The 18,026-nt window shown below is 35.6% G+C and overlaps 1 protein-coding gene across 5 annotated transcripts in view; it reads right to left on the bottom strand.

Moving 5' to 3' along the window:
- Positions 1-18,026, bottom strand: part of LOC136039947 (poly(A) polymerase type 3-like) — a 64,149-nt gene that overhangs the window by 5,840 nt on the left and 40,283 nt on the right. For 2 of the 5 annotated variants that reach the window (XM_065723952.1, XM_065723953.1), the window contains exons 9-13: positions 15,965-16,089; positions 13,905-13,997; positions 11,264-11,344; positions 3,167-3,244; positions 253-372 (exon numbers count right to left, since the gene is read on the bottom strand). In XM_065723952.1, the coding sequence (XP_065580024.1) occupies positions 253-372; positions 3,167-3,244; positions 11,264-11,344; positions 13,905-13,997; positions 15,965-16,089 (497 nt within the window). Of the gene's footprint in view, positions 1-252; positions 373-3,109; positions 3,245-11,263; positions 11,345-13,904; positions 13,998-15,964; positions 16,090-18,026 lie in introns of those variants that run through there. The other 3 variants (XR_010620597.1, XR_010620598.1, XM_065723954.1) reach the window with 3 other exon arrangements.

Raw genomic sequence — 18,026 nt, 5'->3', positions numbered from 1 at the left:
TCTATTCTTAACTGAAATGAGCCAGCATCTGTAATAAAACTTGAAATCTAGCAGTATCTGTGTTGGCAACAAAATCATGTATACTAAACACCCTCCTCCCCCACACACGCCCATCTATAAAAAATAATTATATCGAACTTGTCATTTTCGAAAAACGTTTGCCATTTACTAGGTTATTTCTTTTGAAGGCAAAAGTAGTTTCTAAATACTAAAAGCAAAAAATACAAAAAGAAAACAAACTGCAAAGCTAACCTTCTTCAATAGAAGGTGCAATGGTGGCGGGCGCGTAGGCACATCACAAAAGCTTAAGCATGACAAGCGGGACATACACAGTGATTCATCAGAATCAGCATCACTCTCCAGGAAAAGCAACTGAAAAAAGACCATTTCCTGAAATCAGCAAAATAGCTGTGTTGCTATCTACTTTGCATCGTAGTTTCTGTCCCAAGAGAGGTTTGTCGCGCTTCTAATTCCTTTTTTACACCAAATCTGAACATACATTTAGAATTTTGTATCAGCCTAAGTTTTTGTGAATTTTTTTAATTATTGTTTACATTAATTTTGTTAGGCAAAGTATCGCAACAGTGAAGAACAGCATATTTTTTTTAATATTTTTTTTACGAATTTAGGTACAGGTATGCCACATGATTGAACTTCTGGGGGAATTTCCATAGCCGTATTGATCCGAGAAGGAGCTTTCAATTTTCTACTTTTGCCCTCTACACCACTTACATCTGATGACCTTAAACATTTTTTAAAGGGGAACAATACTTTTAAGAATTGAGGAGCAAAAAGTTAGGGTCCGGATTAGTCTTTTAGATCTTTTACCTATACTCACTCCCCATCTGTAAGATTAGAAAGAATTTACAAAAACAGAACCGATATTAGAAAGAAGGAAATGTCAGATTTGGCTTGGAATTCAACTCAAATCCTGAGTCATCAAAGCTGAAATTGTAAGAAAAACGGTCTCTGATTCAGTTTTCTTGCTATTTATGACCTGTCTTCGAGAAGTCTTTCGAGCCTTACAAGCAGGAAAGAGGTTGCGATGGAAAAATACAAAATACCTTCTTGGGCCCTAATTTTTGATGTTCGTTGTAAGAGACGGACGTACTGAATAAATAGATGCAATTCCATTCACACAGCATAACAACTTTCTAATTTAGCAGAAAGCCTATGTTCAGCGCAAGCACACAAATTATATCTATATTCACAAACATAGGTGGCATTTTTCACTCAGGTGGTCCCCTAACAACTGAAGCAACATTCTTTCTGATCTATGGTATAATAAAAAGTATATTCAATTGGCAGTCAAGCAAATCATATTAATAAATAATATAAGTTTTACAAGTACGTAGAAACAAGTGTGCTCCAAACCACTAAAACGCTCATGACCATAATCTGTGTTTAACAGTGGCATCAACCGGGGGGGGGGGGGGGCAGGGCATTTGCCCCCTGGTCCCTTAACTGTAAAATAATACCCTTTTGGGTATTTTTCAACGGGAAAACCTTACAAGTGACAAATTTGCCCCCCCCCCGCGTGTTGTTATGCCACTGTTGTTTTAATGACTTGCGTCTTTCATGCCATCACGGAGTTTTTTCCCTCCATGGAGAAATTCTGAATTACGTTTTACAAAGAAATGTTGACAATACAATAATAAATTATAGTTTAGTCGATAATATGTAACTTTTTTTCTCTGTTTTTGAATCAGTAAGGAAAAAAATTACACAATTGTACTCAACTATAAATAGTAAAATACGGTAAAGAAATTTTTCCCATGCGGATATCTTAAATTCAAATCAAGTCAAGTAATAGCAAATATTTTGAAGGTAAATGAAACTGAAACTTGCACATGTTGCAACCACATTTTTTTTAGTTATAATAGAATTCAAGTTGTAATTTGACGATTCAGCTAATCTGTTCAGAGAACTGAATTGAAAAATAAAGGCAGAAAAAGAAAAACACGATAGCAATGCCAAACACAAATAATTTTTCAAAGCAGAACAACCAGAAACCGCCTAATCAAGCAGTATTAGCTACTATCAGCACCATAAAAAGAACTGAAAAAAACTAGTTAACTTAAAATTAAAAACTACTAAGAAGCAACATTTGATACCTGATATGTAGCAAAAATATAGTGGTAAAAGTGGGGAAAATATAGTGGGGGAAAGTGAAAATTATGTACAACACTATGAATGCATAAAGGAAGGAATCTATTCACTCCAATTTGCTAAAATTCAGCTAGCGGAAATTACATCAAACAAATCCTAATTAATGTCTTTTCCATTTTATTTTAATATATAGCCTATATATATATATATATATATATATATATATATATATATATATATATATATATATATATATAATATATATATATAATATATTTCTGCATATGCTAAAAAAGCAGATCTTTTTTTATAGCCTCGAATAATAGTTAAGAAACCAAAAGCTTAAAAAAAAACGGAATCTACTCCTGCATTTCACCAAGTCAGAAGCTTCAAAGATCAAAATAAAAAAGAAAACAGAAAATAGAAAATAAAAAGAAAAAAACGATAAAAAGAAAAAACAGATAACAGAAATACGTCCAGCATCCCACCCGGTCCAAAGCTTCAGCTTTTACCATCTCCCAAGACATCCCTGAAATACTTAAATCTATTTTATAGCCTCATCCCTCCTTAATATGCGGAGTGCGAGGGGGAGGGGGCAAAATAATATCTTATTCTTTTAAATGAATAAAAACGAAAGAAAAGTGAAAGTAACGATCGAATCTACCAAAGAAGCTTTCACTTTAATAGCAGCATTATAATAATCAAATTATGAGAGCTATTCTGTAAACGCGTTCGTTCGAACCTTTTAAAATTTGTAACTAGATATTGAGCACCATTAATAACTATAACTATTGCTTTTATGTATACAAATTACTTTATAAAGTTAAAAAAAAACCTAGACTTTGATATGCACCAAATATAAAACACAAAATATTGCCTAGGGATTAGCAATACCAATCATAAGCAATTCTATCGAAAAAAAAACCCGAAAAATCCGGAACACATATTTAGTGACCTTAAAACAAGCGAATTGCAATGGAAAACGAAATGTCTCGCTTACGCAGAGGTCAAAATCACTCTTCTATGTATGTCCTAGACAGATTTTTAGCAATCATACCCTTTCAGATTGGTGATCAGTCCCATTTGCCATTGGCTGCGACTCACTCGAATTTGGGGTCACGAATACGTCATTGCTCTGAAAAATAAATCTTTACTGCCATTTATTCCTTTAGCATTTAGAGAAACAAGATTAGAGTTAATACTGCAGATTTCATAACTTTTCATGAAAAGGAATCAGAAATCGATTTCACCTTTTGTCATTTGAGCCTTTTGTTATTACTTCGAGGCTGAAGGAGGCTCGAGGACATTTTTATGGGCATGCCACCAAGAAATGGTCACACGAAAAAAGTAAAATTATTCCTTTTCGAAGCAATAGCTTCTCAGGGAGCCCAATTAACAAATTCCCTAAATAACACCTCATTTGATGACAAAATAAGATAATTAATTTAATTCAAACGAAAAATAAAAACTACCCTTCTTTCCTCCTCTTCCTTTCCCCCAGTCCAAGACCCACAAAATAAAAACCACAAACAACCAATGGAAGGTTTAGAAAGCAACTGGAGGCCCTCCTCAATAGCAAGTATTGTCCATACTGTTATGAATGCACTAGACGGGTATGTTTTTTCCTCATGCTTTTTAGCAGGGTTTTCTAGCTTTTTGTCTTGCTAAATGGGTCATCAACGGCACAATGTCCAAACGATAGAAGGACGGTCATCCAACTCCAACATGACTTCGCTTCTTAATCCCAGAAGAGAAATCCAGCTTGCGCGCCACTTAGCAGCGTAGGAACGGACCTCCGACAAGGTTACCTACCAGGACCGTGATAGTGAGCAGCGTTGGAGGGTGATCTCAACAAAATTGTCTCTACAGGTGAACTAAAGCATTGTTAATGACACAACACTGCGTTGAATTTTATTAATGGATAATTCTTTTCTGAGTTTTGCTTGTTTTGGTGAGTAATGTTGGTTTGTTTGATCCCCACTTGTCATGTTATTTTATTTTGGGTTGCCTCCCCATTGTAATATAATATCTGGAGCCATTCCTATGTAATACGTCAAAGATTAAGGGCCTGGAAAACACTTGAAAAGGACGTCAACTCTTGTTGACAGTAGTGCGCTGCCGAGTGCTAAAATCAGCATAATAACCCCGGTGACCTAGTCTTGCTTAAAGCCACTACACATCTGGAAGTCGAAGAGACTTCTTAGCGCCCCATCGAAAGCCGGTTGACACCCTTGGGAAGGCGTGGTAAGTTATTGCTCAACAAACTGCACTGGCAGGAGCCTTAGCTTTTTTGGACACTTCGGTGCTTTCAATAAAATCATAATGGAATTGCTCCATGGACATTACGGAACTGAAAGAAAATTACCATAGAAACCTTTCACAGACAAATTTATACCTTTTGAATACGGCTAGTTAAGGCTACCAGACAATCATCTACTAGGGCTAGGAAATACAAAATTAGCTGATTCGGAACTAAATAATTAAGATAGGAAGAGTGGATTGTTGAGACACAGAGCACGCCTTATAATGATTTTGTTTCCTTATAATAAATTTGTTTTCGTCCTTATAATGAATTAATGATCTTATAATGAATTTGTAAGTCTTGTTTTGCTTAAGATACATGCCTCGGACAAATGCAGTGGAAAACTTTTCAAATTTAATTTCTGCTTCAAATGATGATTCTTCATAGGTTCGAGGGCTTTATGAGCTTCTTTCTCGTTGGGATCCTTAGTATTTATTTCGAGTTTTGGTTTGGACTGAGCGTTAAAAAATCTTACAACTAACTATGAGTCCCCCAGACCACTATGGACTATTTTCTAACCATTTAGAGCATGCCCCAGCTTTCTTCTTTTTTTGCTGAACTTCTTTTTTTATTTTTTTATTTGATTCTTTTAGTAGGAAGTGCCAAATTCTTTTTAAAACAGGTTATTAGGGGTTCTCAAATATGCAAGTTATTTGAGCTTAGTGTAAAATTTATATTTGTTTCTCTTGATTTTGGTTCATAACAGCTGGGTTTCACTAGCGGTAAAGGTTGTGTCTACGCACACACTGCCTTGTCTCAGATTATAAGCTCTTCTTAGGTCAAGGAAGACCCGTTTATATTCTTTTTTATTGATATTAAAGAGGCATTCGACGATCTTCCGCATGTTTCTGCGTTGCTCAGCTTGCCAAGATACGGTTTAACACATAGCCTGATTAAAGTTTTTCCTCCATTGTGTTCTGATCTTAAAACAAATGTTGCTTTGTGATCTCAGATTTTTTCGGAAGAAATCTCAGTTAAAAAAGGGGTTAGAGAGGGAAAATCTTTATCGCCTCCATCTTTTAATTTATAATTGAATGATTGTTTCGCTTCTTTAAAAATCTAATTTGTCTAACGGTTGAAAATTATATGGCATAAGCTGATGATATAATTATTTAGTTGGTCTAAAGGGGTATTAATTGAACTTAATTGAAATATTAATTGAAATAACATTTTAGGGATTGAATTAAAAAAAAATGTCTGGAAATTAATGTTGCGAAAGTTCAATCTTTTGCAATAAATGATCCCCTTGGTTCTCCCCCTTTTGATTTTGGTAATGGTTGGGCTTTCCATGCTTTGGATTTGGTCAAGTACCTGGGCGTTTCGTATTCTTCCACTAAAAGAGTTTAAACTCATTTAATAATAAGTGATTTAGAGGCTAAGTTCCAAAAAAAACTTTTAGTTCTCTCATTCATCTGCCTGGCTTTATAAAAGACATATTATATAGTATATTATAATATAATAATATATATAAGCACTTGTAATACATAGTCGAGAAGTATATACGGGATTAAAGACCCACTTGAGGTAGCAAATGATAGTGTGACCTCCTAGTAAGAAAAGCTAAAAAATTATTTATGTGACGGGTATCTCTTTTTGAAAATCTTGAAATTACATACATCATTCTACTTATTTATGTTTGCTATTGATCATGTTTGTTTTGAGTCTTTTATTTTATGTTGATTTGATTTTAATTTTTTTTTATGAATTTTTGAATTTATTGGGGAAATAAAATATAATAATAGTTCGTTCCGTTTTACGGTCATATTTCGATCTTAGAAATTTCCTATAACCAAAAACAAACTGTTTTGTTCTTAAAACATAGCTCACATTTATAAATTGCAGAAATTAACACCTAAGTAGACATTGAGGACGGACCGTGAATATTGATCCGACATACATTTTAGAATGGAAGAGGCACAAATTAAATCACATGGGACTAATCCATTCATAGCCGGATGAGATCCATGAATGAGCATAAGTCAGAAGAGGCGAAACACATCTAAAATTGCAAACTTGGGGGAGAAAAAGTTGGAGGAGGCCAAGTGCCTCACTTTGACCTTCCAATCATACACACTGAAAATTCTGCATTGCCCTGGTTTCATCAAGTTTTAACATGTACAGATTTCTATGAAAATTTATCTATGTTGTCTCGGTTCTATACGGGCTACTTGCACAATATGGGGACCTGGCCCCTTGAGATTACTTCTCAACTCACCCCCAGAGTCAGATGTTTTACCCTTCGACCTTTAATCTAGTTTACATGAACTATATTGATGGATTTGTCCCTAAGAGAAAAGGCCAAGTTAGAAAAAAAAAGCTAAAATGGAACAGGTACTATACAGGCAGGCCAAAGACTATGCATGTCATTTAAGCCTCCTGAGTGAATTCATAACCTAGAGATAGGTAATTTCTTGATAATTCTTACATAAATTAAAATGAACAAGTGACGTTGTGTACTGAGAAAACTGTGCAAATGGACAACTTTGGCTACCCAGGTAGCATTAAGTGAAAACAACTTTTGTTACCTCTGACCTTGAATAACTTGCGACAAAAACACAACATTTTGGAAAAGTCTTGGAGCGATAAAACGGAGGTGCGTACGAGTTTCCACTTTACTGGATCTTATTCCGGATCCGAATCCATTTTTTGCTCGTCTAACTGTTACCATTAAGCTTAGTAAACTAAACGCTATGGTGGCGATAGTTGTTAAGCAGGGCTCTAATCAGTAATTTCAATATCCTCGAAAACAAAATTGGGTTTTCTGCGGTACCCCAAAAATTATTTTTATCAAAACATTTTAATTTTTATTTCGTGTTGACGTTTGTGTATTTACGAGCCTTAATTTCGGATGAGATCGTAGAGAACCCAATGCTCTTTTGGGGAATATTTGGGGAAACAGCCCAAGAAATTCGCTAGCAGTGGAAGCATTGTTCAAATACATACATTCTTCGAAAACCTGAGGAGGTTACAAAAGATATTTTAAAGCTGAATTTAATAACGATAGCTTTAAGTATTCGCACGAGTAGCTTTTCATAATTAAAAAAAGCTGTACGTCCGGCCCCGCAGTCTAGGTGAATAATACGATGAAGCAGATATGTTACCAAAAATACTGCTTTTTACAAATCCAGCAGCGGTCAAGGCCATATTCTGGATTTTTTTCAGGGGCTGGGAGGGGGACAATAAAAAACTTTACATAACCCAACAAAAATTTTTACGTGTATTTTTGCTAATTTTGTATGAGTTGAACAAAATTAAAGGAGCGGAGGGTCATACCGAGTAAGTCTTTAAGTCTAGAAAGGCTAAAGTGGTTAGCTTACAATTAATTAATGATAAATTGTTGGAGATCTTGCCTTTTGGCCATCTAGCTGGTACCCACGGAAAGCTACGTGCGACACTAGCTGGTGGCCAAAAGGACGTCCGTGCCTTTTGGCCATCTAGACGATCAACTTTGGCCGTCATCATCTAGACATCATCTTTTGGCCATCTAGACGTCCGTGCCTTTTGGCCATCTAGCTGGTACCCACGGAAAGCTGTGCAACGTCAATTGGGGTGGGAAGAAACAATAAGAACAAACTCAAAGGAAGAGGAATCACACGAGAGGGAGAACATATTAGAGCTCTGAACAATTTGGAGAATTTTTTTTTTTTTTTTTTTTTTTTTTTTTTTTTTTTTTTTTTTTTTTTTTTTTTTTTTTTAGAGGCTTATTCAGCCATCCAAACTCCATCTATAACAGATCATAGTCCGCTTCTTTTCTTTTTTTATATAGAGTTTTTTTAGAATATCAAACTATATGTATTCGATGCTAGACCTAAGAACATTTTTTACTAAAATACGAGCTTTAAACTGCCGTATATCGATTTCAGACAATTCAAAAAAGACATTTCAAATTTTAACAAGTGAAAAAAATTATTTTCAGCCATTTCTTGATGTAAACTATAACTTTCATGGCAGCCCCCCTTAAATAAAAACGAATAATTTTTCCCTCCCAAGGATATTCCTCCATGCGCAAAATTGAGCAGACACAGGGTAAGTACAAAATAGGTACCTCAAAATGTCGATGCCCTAAGGGGTAACAAAAGGATCGGGTATCAAAAGCAGTTTTAGGACAAAGGCTGGTTGGCCACCAATCACTTTCGACTTAAAAATATAAAGGATAGAACTCTCAATTTCCGATCAAATAAATATCCACCAAAGTTTCTACGACGAAGAGGAAGAGGATGGGGAAGAGGCAGTTCCCTCCTGTACGGAATGAATTCTGCTAATTTTGGGGTTTAATGTTACACGTGTAGACCAGAAATAGTCCCACAAATCAAGAGGGATTAAATACCAATATCTACCTCCCCCCACCCCTTCCTTAGAACTATTTGTATTTATCTGAAGGCTCAATGAAAGTTGGGATGTTTCGGCATTAAAATGTAACCTTTGAGGTATCTATCCTCTCCCTAACAACGGTAAAAACGATGTTAGAAGGAGGTAATTGTCCTAAGATCACTTTTGAATCTTAAAAAGGGCACAGGAACTTTCAATTTCCAAGTGAGTGAACCCCAGTCAGAGTTAATACGACGATCATTTCCATATAAACCTTATATATTAACAATGGGAAACTTGTTTGGCTTACAGCCCTTGCTCCGGGGACTGAAAGGGGGGTTGTCAAACCCAGAGGTAATGTTATTTGACCTTTGGCCCATTTTGAACAAAATGCCTATCTCAAAATTTTTATCAGATACGTTTGGGGGAAAAAACGGTGTAGGTTGTGGCTTGTTGCCCTCCAATCACATTTGACTCTTAAAAAGGGCACCAGAACTTTAATTTGCAATCGAATGAGTCCCGTCCGGAGTTCATAAGACCACTTCCTCAAGTGCCTCAGAGAAAAATAAATAGGCAATAATACACTGAGCCCTTATGGCTCTTTATAATAGGCAGCACTGTAGATTTGTCGAAATAATCCGAGGGGAATATGGAGGGGGACGACACCTGGACCCAACTTTCATAAACTATCAATAAAAAATATTTTTGTTCCTGGATTATTTTCAAGAAGACTATATGTTTAAAAATTGAAAAACACGACAAATCATTTAAAGTATCAAGTTCGGGAGGCTTTGAATAGACTGGGATAGAGGAGAAGCGTGCGTAGCCGTGTTGGCCCCAGTCAGCTTGGTGTTGCAGTGAGCTGCTAGTAGTAGTAATAATTCAGGAACTGCTTGAAATTTTGAACTACTTTAAATGGGTTCAGGAAATACTCAACAATATCTTGCGTCTCTTAATCATTCGTATTTATTTTCCGATTGCCACTCGCACCTCGACATCCCAAGATCTTTCCGACCAGTTCTTTCTCGCATCGTTAAGAATACCTTCTTACGATCTCCATTACACTTCGTAGAGTTTTATTTGACACCATTCTCAATGGCTTTCTTACTCCTTTCCAATTAACACTAAATAGAAGGTAAATACTTCCCCCCCCCCCATCAAGCTTTGATCAAAGCAAACACAGGATATCGCAAAAAGGGCGCTTTTAAAGCTTGGACCATCGAACATGGAGCAACAACCTATACAATTGAGATCAAAGACAATTCATTCCTTAGAAGTACAAACTTGAGATAGAAAACAAAGGTTAGTGTCTGGCCAAACTGCACTGAACCTCGAAGTGACTGAAATGTTAATAAATACAATTTTTGAGTACCATGACGTGGAAATCTTGAATAATAATGCTTTGTTACTAGGAGGGGATAAATTGAACTGTTTTCGTAGTTACTAAGGAAGAGTAGTCTGGAACCAAGATTGTCAATTTCTATAGTTCAGTCTCACGACTTACTACCCCCCCCCTAATGACTGAACATGCTTTTCTGTACTATCAAACCAAACAGAAAGTCATATCATACAAAAGAATAGCTCGTACTCTCTTTTCGATAAGTAAAGACGAAAACTAAGTTAAGCAACACAAGTAATGTTATCCTCAAATCCAGATCAAAAGTTATTTGTTTGGTTTTAAGAAGTTTTAAAATTTTTAATTCAAACTGGATTTCTAGATTCATTTGCTAGTATTATATTTATTGATATCTTAGTTAGAAATTAAATATAAATATTACAACCTACTATATTGGATCTTAAATAAAGAGTCGCCTCTCTGTCTCCTTTGTATAAAATTTATGAAAAAATCGATAACCTTTATCGATTCATCTTCTCGGAATAGTCCACATTTATTCAGGAAATCGAAACTTCCAGAAATTTGATAAATAAAGAAAAAGACAATGACCACGATTACATGAACGATAATGACCAAGACCTGACAATGTCAAGACGATGGTAAAGACAGTGACCAAGATATTCTTGAGAGTGCACGGCGTGCGCAAATGTAAGCAGAGACGGTAAGGGAATCCATTTACACTTTGATCATATAATACATAGCAAAATACCTATTCATGGTTAAAAAGAGCCCCCGACACCCCCCCCACCCCTCTCAACCGAAAAAATAATGAATTGAACCCTTCTCAAATGGTATTCTGGATACCTACCTGTAACCTCTTCTAAAATACAAAACTGATCAATTGTTTTGCTGATTGAGCGGGTCATACAGCATTACATCTGGACTACATTGTATGGGGTTGGCCAAGGGCCAAGAAGGTCAGCCATGGTCAATTGTCAATATCTTATCTCAGCCATAAGAAATAAAAGGGAACTTGGAAAGGGTATATTTGTCAAAACAGTAGAAAAATAAAGCAATAAAACGATGTAAAAACATATAAATTATTTCTAATAAAAGCAAATATCAAATTCAGAAAATAGGGATAAAAAAAATTATAGTCAGAGTTGTCAACTAAAGCAGGTTACCAACTAAAACACTGGAAGACTTACAGCACTGTCGTTTCTCTCTCGCTTGGTCGTCAACGTAGGAAGGCTGGCATCAGATGATCGCTTTCTAATCTTGGCATCACCCTTAAAAAAAAAGAAAAAATTGCATATGCATACATAAATAAACGAACCCCCCAAAATCTCGGAGAGGTCTCTACAGATTCTAAAAACCAGAATTAATTAAAAATTAAAGCCACTTTAAATAATAGATAATGAACGATTATCCATTTTAAGAACTATAATAAATTTGCCCGTTACAACTGATGTTCAAGGCTGGAACATCACTTGTAGGAAGGAACAGGGAGCTATATCCCCTCCGCTTTAAGATTGAAAATAAATCAAATTGATGTTAAAACAGAAAGATCCTGAAATGCTCTGGATACCAATTAATGCTATTTTACAAATTTTCATGCGTCTTTTCTTGTTGGGCTGAACGCCAGAAGAGAGGAGAACAGTATCCATAAAGGTAATCATGTACTTGTGCTTGTCAATGATACGCTTGTCATGTACGTGTGCTAATCAAGGGTACTTGTATGAAATACTCCCTACCGCTCAAGCTGTTCATGCACTGAGGCACTGTAAACCGCTTTTTTTTTCCAGTTGCTTTCACCTTAGCGTGAGAAAAGACAAAGAAAAGTGACAGAATATATGGGAAATGTACAGTTTGGGCTATACATTTGCACGTTGGGGGGGGGGGGGTAAAGTATTTAAAAAACCATGTGCACGAGAGCTGGGCATAATGGCCAACTTCCATCCCCTTTGAAAGAACTTGGACAAACTCAAGGTTCCAGTAAGCAGCTTCTTTATATAAGATACCAATACTGCAACCTTCTGCTAAACCTGTCAAAAAACTTCCAGTAGAGTCAAAACGTATTAGTAACTGCCCTATTTTCTTGAGAAAGGTCTTTGTTTTTTTGTCTTTAAAACTAAAAATATATGTTGTATTTCATAACCGTAACTGTTTTTTTACAATAACACTACCAGAAATAATATTTTACGATGATATTTGCAATAATTCAAGATAAAGTTTAAAATTTAGATATAAAATCTTTAAATTAAGCCTAATTTAGGAATTCTAGCTTTTAAAGAAGACGAAGAAGAATAAGGCCTATTCATGTCAACCGAATAGGAAGGACTGTTTCCCCATTTTGCCCAAATTATGAGACACATTTGGAAATCAAACAGCATCTAAAAAAAAGAAGGTCTCGCCTCGATTCGATACTATTTAGAGGCATTTCTGAGATGTAGATGCAGATTTCTGAAATGTAGAGGCATTGAACTTTAGTGGCCACAGCCTTCACTCAGCTTGGTGAGTATATTAATAACAATAGAAATTACTTCATCATGGCGAATTCTAGAGGTGGATCCCAAGACTTTAACAGTGAAGTACGGTCGGGCCGAAAACTAAAGAAAGCATTGTTTTTTGTTTTTTTTTTATTGAAAATGCGTTAAAAGAAAAATCGATTCGTCGGTTTCTTCTTGGTCGATTAGTCACATATGCAGAGGCGTATCACTGTATTGTCTATCTGTACTGTCGCTGTAAATAGTACTATCACTAGTGCTGCCTAGAGGTCATATTTTAATGCCTTATTAGAAGTTGGAGTCGAACTAGAAAGATTGGAATGGTGGCAGAGTGGGCGTAGCTGTGTTGGCCTCTAGTGGCTTGATGCTGCAGTGAAATTGCAGTAGTTGTAGCAATAGTAGTAGTAGTAGAGGCAGAAGAAGAAGAATTAGAAAGAAGAGGGTTAATTTTAAAAGGTCCTTAGTTTTGTAGATCTGTTTGCCAAGATTGATTTTCTACATCTCGAGCTCGAAAATAGCAGTTTTATGCACTAGATACCCAGCTGAAACCAAGTTAATTAAATACTTGTTCTTATTTAACAATTGTTATAATCAACATTCACGAAGAATAATTTTTTAAAGAAAAGATTAGAAGTCTCTTTAATGATTATAGAATTGTCACAACTCTTTTTTGGGCAAGATAATAAACATCAGATTATTCGAAAGTCCCATAGGAAGATTAATCATTAACAAATTTTCATCATAATTTGTGTCTTCTGTTCAATTGACGTATCTGTTTTTATTATTTAATCAAATGATTAGATGTCATGATACTTATGCCTTCAATTCTTTTCATTTTCGATACCAAAATGAGTACCAATTCTAAAATATTTAGGAATCACTGATTCTTGCCATTTTTTAAGAAGGCTTTGTTCTTTTATTGTTCTTTTACTAAAGACAAATAACAATTGACAGAAACGGCTAAGGGTTACCCGTAAACTTGACAAATAAAAGATCTAAGACCAAACTGGGCTATCTAACAAGACAAACAGTGAAGTCTTGAGAAAACAACGTCTGGGCCCAATAACCCTGTTGTTTTTTCTCAATGTTTCTCTCTATCTCTGATTACATTACACACAATGCTACGTCAGGTCGCTTTTCAATCTGAATAAAAGTTATACATAACACAGAAATTTAAATAGCTACCAACCACATGACTGGTTATTTTATGCAACACAAACTGATTCTCCACACGCAAATCGACTTCACACGATAATAAACGGTTAACGACCTTGGCGAAGGTCTAGTACCGGTACCCTTCAGCACGTACTACTCTTCTACTAAAAAAAAGAGAGCAACTTACACCTGGTGGTGTTCCTGAGGGTAGAGTTGTTGCTGACTGGCTGTGGTGAATATCCCCAGTTGAACTATTGAGCGATGTGGAAGAAGATACCGCCTGCAGAGAATAAGTATATTTATTGAAAAAAAAAGAATAATAATTATAAAAACTCCTCTATTAACCTTGTGTATCAACAACACAATAAACGATCTTCTTCACGCTGTATTGATAAAACATTTTTAATGACAGATTTTGTTTGAGTGTTAACCGATATGCTTTTAAAAAAAGCAAGCTTTTTTAAAATTTTCTTTCGTTTTAATTCTTAGCGAAAGGTAGGAATTTTCTTTGGTACTTGCGTATTATAGCAACCACACTCAAGAAATAAAGTTAGTTTAATCATAATGGAATATATCAAAATATGAACGCATTATATTAAATGCCTAACCTAACCAACTTTATGTATTAAATATTTATTAAAATGTACCTGCATAGTAGTTTATCTCACTTAGGCTAAACTGATAATCTACGAGTGCATACAGAAACCAGTTTTACAGCACATCAAGAATAACAGTGTGGTCGCTGTAGTACATTAGCACCTTTTCTTGTTTTCTCTCAAGAACTTTATTTAAATCATAAACTATTCTTACAATATAAGGATATGAGAGACCAAGCAATTCGACAGTTCTTTCGTAAGAAATTTAGGTCTATTCTTAAATCTTTTTGATAAGAGACCTAGCCATGCTAAAGTGGTGGCGAAAGACATCGAGAGGTATTTATACAAACTACTCTGATCAGAGGGACCTAGCAATGAAAAAGTCAGTTCGAAAGAAAGTTAGAAATATGCGTAAAACTTTGAGACTCGAACAGGACTGAGAAAAGACCAAATCTGCAACAGTTCTTCTTTCTTTCACTATTAAAAAATACTAACAATCTTTTTCAATATTTACAACCTTCCAATTCATTCTAGAAGCTCAAATTTAGAAACTGCTGCATGCACCCCTACCTTCTCAGAAGAACATTCCGTAAATAATTAATATATTTCTCAGTTATACTCAAAAAAGGAATCTTGTACTTCTTGCTAATTTGTAGCGATACAAGAGAACTATTAATAAGAAAATAAAGAAAACTTTCTATACCGTAAAATACGATAGAGCACCTTCTACCACAAATAGCAATAATATAACTAAAAAAAAAGGCTGCCAGTCCGATTCGGGGAATTATCAGGTGGCACAACATATGTTGTGCTGAGTCAGCTAAATTTTACAGAATTTTCTGTGCAAACTTAATACTGCAGCTGAGCATTGCCATATTGATTTCTCGTGAAATGGTAGATAAATGACAGCGGAAGTAATTGAAATAGAATTCACCCGAGTTCCATTTTGTGTCACTTGCACATGATAAATAAAAAAAAAGAAAGATAAAGGAGTACCATACTATAAACCATATATTGCATTATAAACGCCATCTACATAATATAAAAGGAGCGGAATTATAGTTCAATAGTTTTTGAACTATAAGCATTAGTTTTTGGTTTCCTAGTGATAACCCATTTTGTGTTCTTGTCTAAGGTCACTAAACGCTACTTGATTACAATAATCCTTAGGTAGGCCATTGGAAGTTGGAACCGAACTTCAGGCTATATGTAGCCGGCCATCCATAGTGCCACTATAGGCTTTCATTTTGAGTTCTAGCATTGGTATATCTCTTCAAAATACATAGGACAAAATGAGATTTTATGATATAGTCTGTCTATGCGCATAGATAAGGAAAATATTTGAAAATTTTTTATATTGAATTGCTACGATGCAATGTTTCCAACTGAAGCATCTCTTTTAGCTTATGAGAATAATAAATACGTAAAAATAGGCATTTAATTGCATCTTAGAACTTATTGCACATTAAACATTTATTGTCCTAGTCCAACTATTTAGCATTAAGCAAATATTACAGCTTAGTATTTCCCAGCCTATTTTCCTATGAAATAACAGATGTCAGTAGAACTTTAAAAAGCAGAATTTATGCAGACAGAAGTCTTGTAGCTTGCCTATAATACTTTGGCAGTACTAGACTAGTAGAGTACCTACCAGTTTCTTATGTCTTTGTAGCACCGACATGGGTAGATACTTCACCAACTCTTTCCTCCTTACATGTTTGGCATCTATTTTCATTCCTTCTTTGAATTTTTGTTGCTGAACAGCGGACATATGTACTGCAACAAATAAATGACAATATATAAAAAGAGAATTTTCTGTAAGCTAAAAACTTCAACTTTAATGTACAAATAGAAAAAACGCTTCTTGGAGACTTTAATACATAATTTGAAAGGGCCATTCATTTCACTCACCGACTTCCAGTGTTCACGACCTTGGCCAGCGTAATGGAAACGGGATAGCCTGCTTATTTCTGTTTTCCAAACTACCTTATACTGGGAGGGATCCTATTCCCCCAGATAAATACACATACACACAAATATTCATGCTCGTCTCCGAACAGCCCAACCCAAAATAAGATTGCCTACTGCCTTTTCATCGGAAATTGGTGTTATTGTTTAATAGACGTCCACGTCTATAGACGAGCTGAGTCCACCTTCTGTAGAGGAGCTGAATTCGCCTTCAATAAAAGTTCACCGCAAAGAGAACAAACAAAAATGTAGAGGAGGTACCCGCATGCCCACCTTTGATTCAGATAAGCTGAAGGGTATAGAAATAAAGCGCGTTTTTAAAATAGGAAGCTTTATACAACCTTCTACAGGACTCGGAATTTGATTCTGATGATGAGATTATACGAAACTGTCTCCATGATAATCCAAACAAGAAGAAGTAGAAGGAAACTCTATCACTGCCAGAAGGTGCTGACTCCAAACACATTTGGAAAAGCATGAAAGTATGCTACCATGAAGTGGTAAAAATCTTTATTGGTTAGTGTAAGACCCAAAAGATCAGGGCCATCAGACCAGACTTGGGCACACACAGAAAATAGAAGAAAATACCTCGTGTAGAAACCAGTCCGTGATCGCTAGAGGTTAAAATAGTCATAAAAGAGTCATATAGATGACGACACAACCCAAAATATAGCACTAAACCGGCAAACCAAGGGATCAAGCTGTAAAGATAGACAAAGTTATAAATATGCCATTGGGCACATCTACCACAAGGATTTGTAAAACGTCCACCCGCCTTCCAGCCTCACTTTCAAAATCAACTCTGAATTAAAATGGAATAGTTGTGGGCATCAAGTCATGGCTAATTGTAGAAAAAGTCAAAACAGATAGTCCAACTGAGTGAGAGGCAATTCTCGGTCGAGACAAATACACCCGCACAGGTCGCCAAAAAAGATCAAAATTACTGTCCGGACTTGGAAAACACATAGACGGAGAAGGGAATAATGTCTTGCTTTTACTCACTTTCACTGCCCGTGTCAAGAAATTCACAAACAGTAGTAAAACAGTCTTTAAGCTTTAAAGACATTCGCTTCTGAATGTCCGAAATACATTTTTTTGTTCTCCTTGGATTTAGTCATCGTTGTCAGTCAACTTTTCAGTTTTATGCAAGGTTAGATGGTGACAGGTTAGCATGGCTAGATTGGGTTGGGTTTCCTCACTGGTGAAATGGTGATAAAGAAACGGTGAAATATCCTGGTTTCGGTGCGTTTCAACCTTTCCTTAAGATGTTCTTAGAGGAGAGAGTTGCGAGGCTTGTCAAGGTGGGTCTTCCCGTTATCCTTTCCTAAGAGTAGTTAAGGTTATTGTTGACTTTACCATTCTTGAATCAGTGTCAAACGACAACAAAAATTATTCCCTAAGAAAGGGGGGTTAATCTTTCCTCAACTCCCTCCCATTCCGCCCTTTACGCTCTGGACTTTATAATCAAAGTTCAAAAGTAGTTAAAAGTTTATAGTAGTAAAACGGTCTTTGACTTGCAAAAATGGTCATGATATTTAAGAATACAACAGACCATATAAAACGCACGAAAAGAGTATAGCCAATGTGAAAACAGGAAGGAAAAATGATCAGATTTTCCTACGCGAAGAAAACAATCAACAGTAATTAGACAGCAAAACAAAAGGACAGTCATTAATGTTTTCTAGGCAAACCAAGTGTTTTTCAAGTGAGGAAGAGGGTTTTTCTAGTAACCTGAATTTACCATT

This window comes from Artemia franciscana, chromosome 20 (genome assembly GCF_032884065.1).
Source record: "Artemia franciscana chromosome 20, ASM3288406v1, whole genome shotgun sequence".
Classification (NCBI taxonomy): Eukaryota; Metazoa; Arthropoda; class Branchiopoda; order Anostraca; family Artemiidae; genus Artemia; species Artemia franciscana.
Note: the sequence above shows the minus strand (reverse complement) of the source record. Positions and strands in the feature narration are given on the sequence as shown.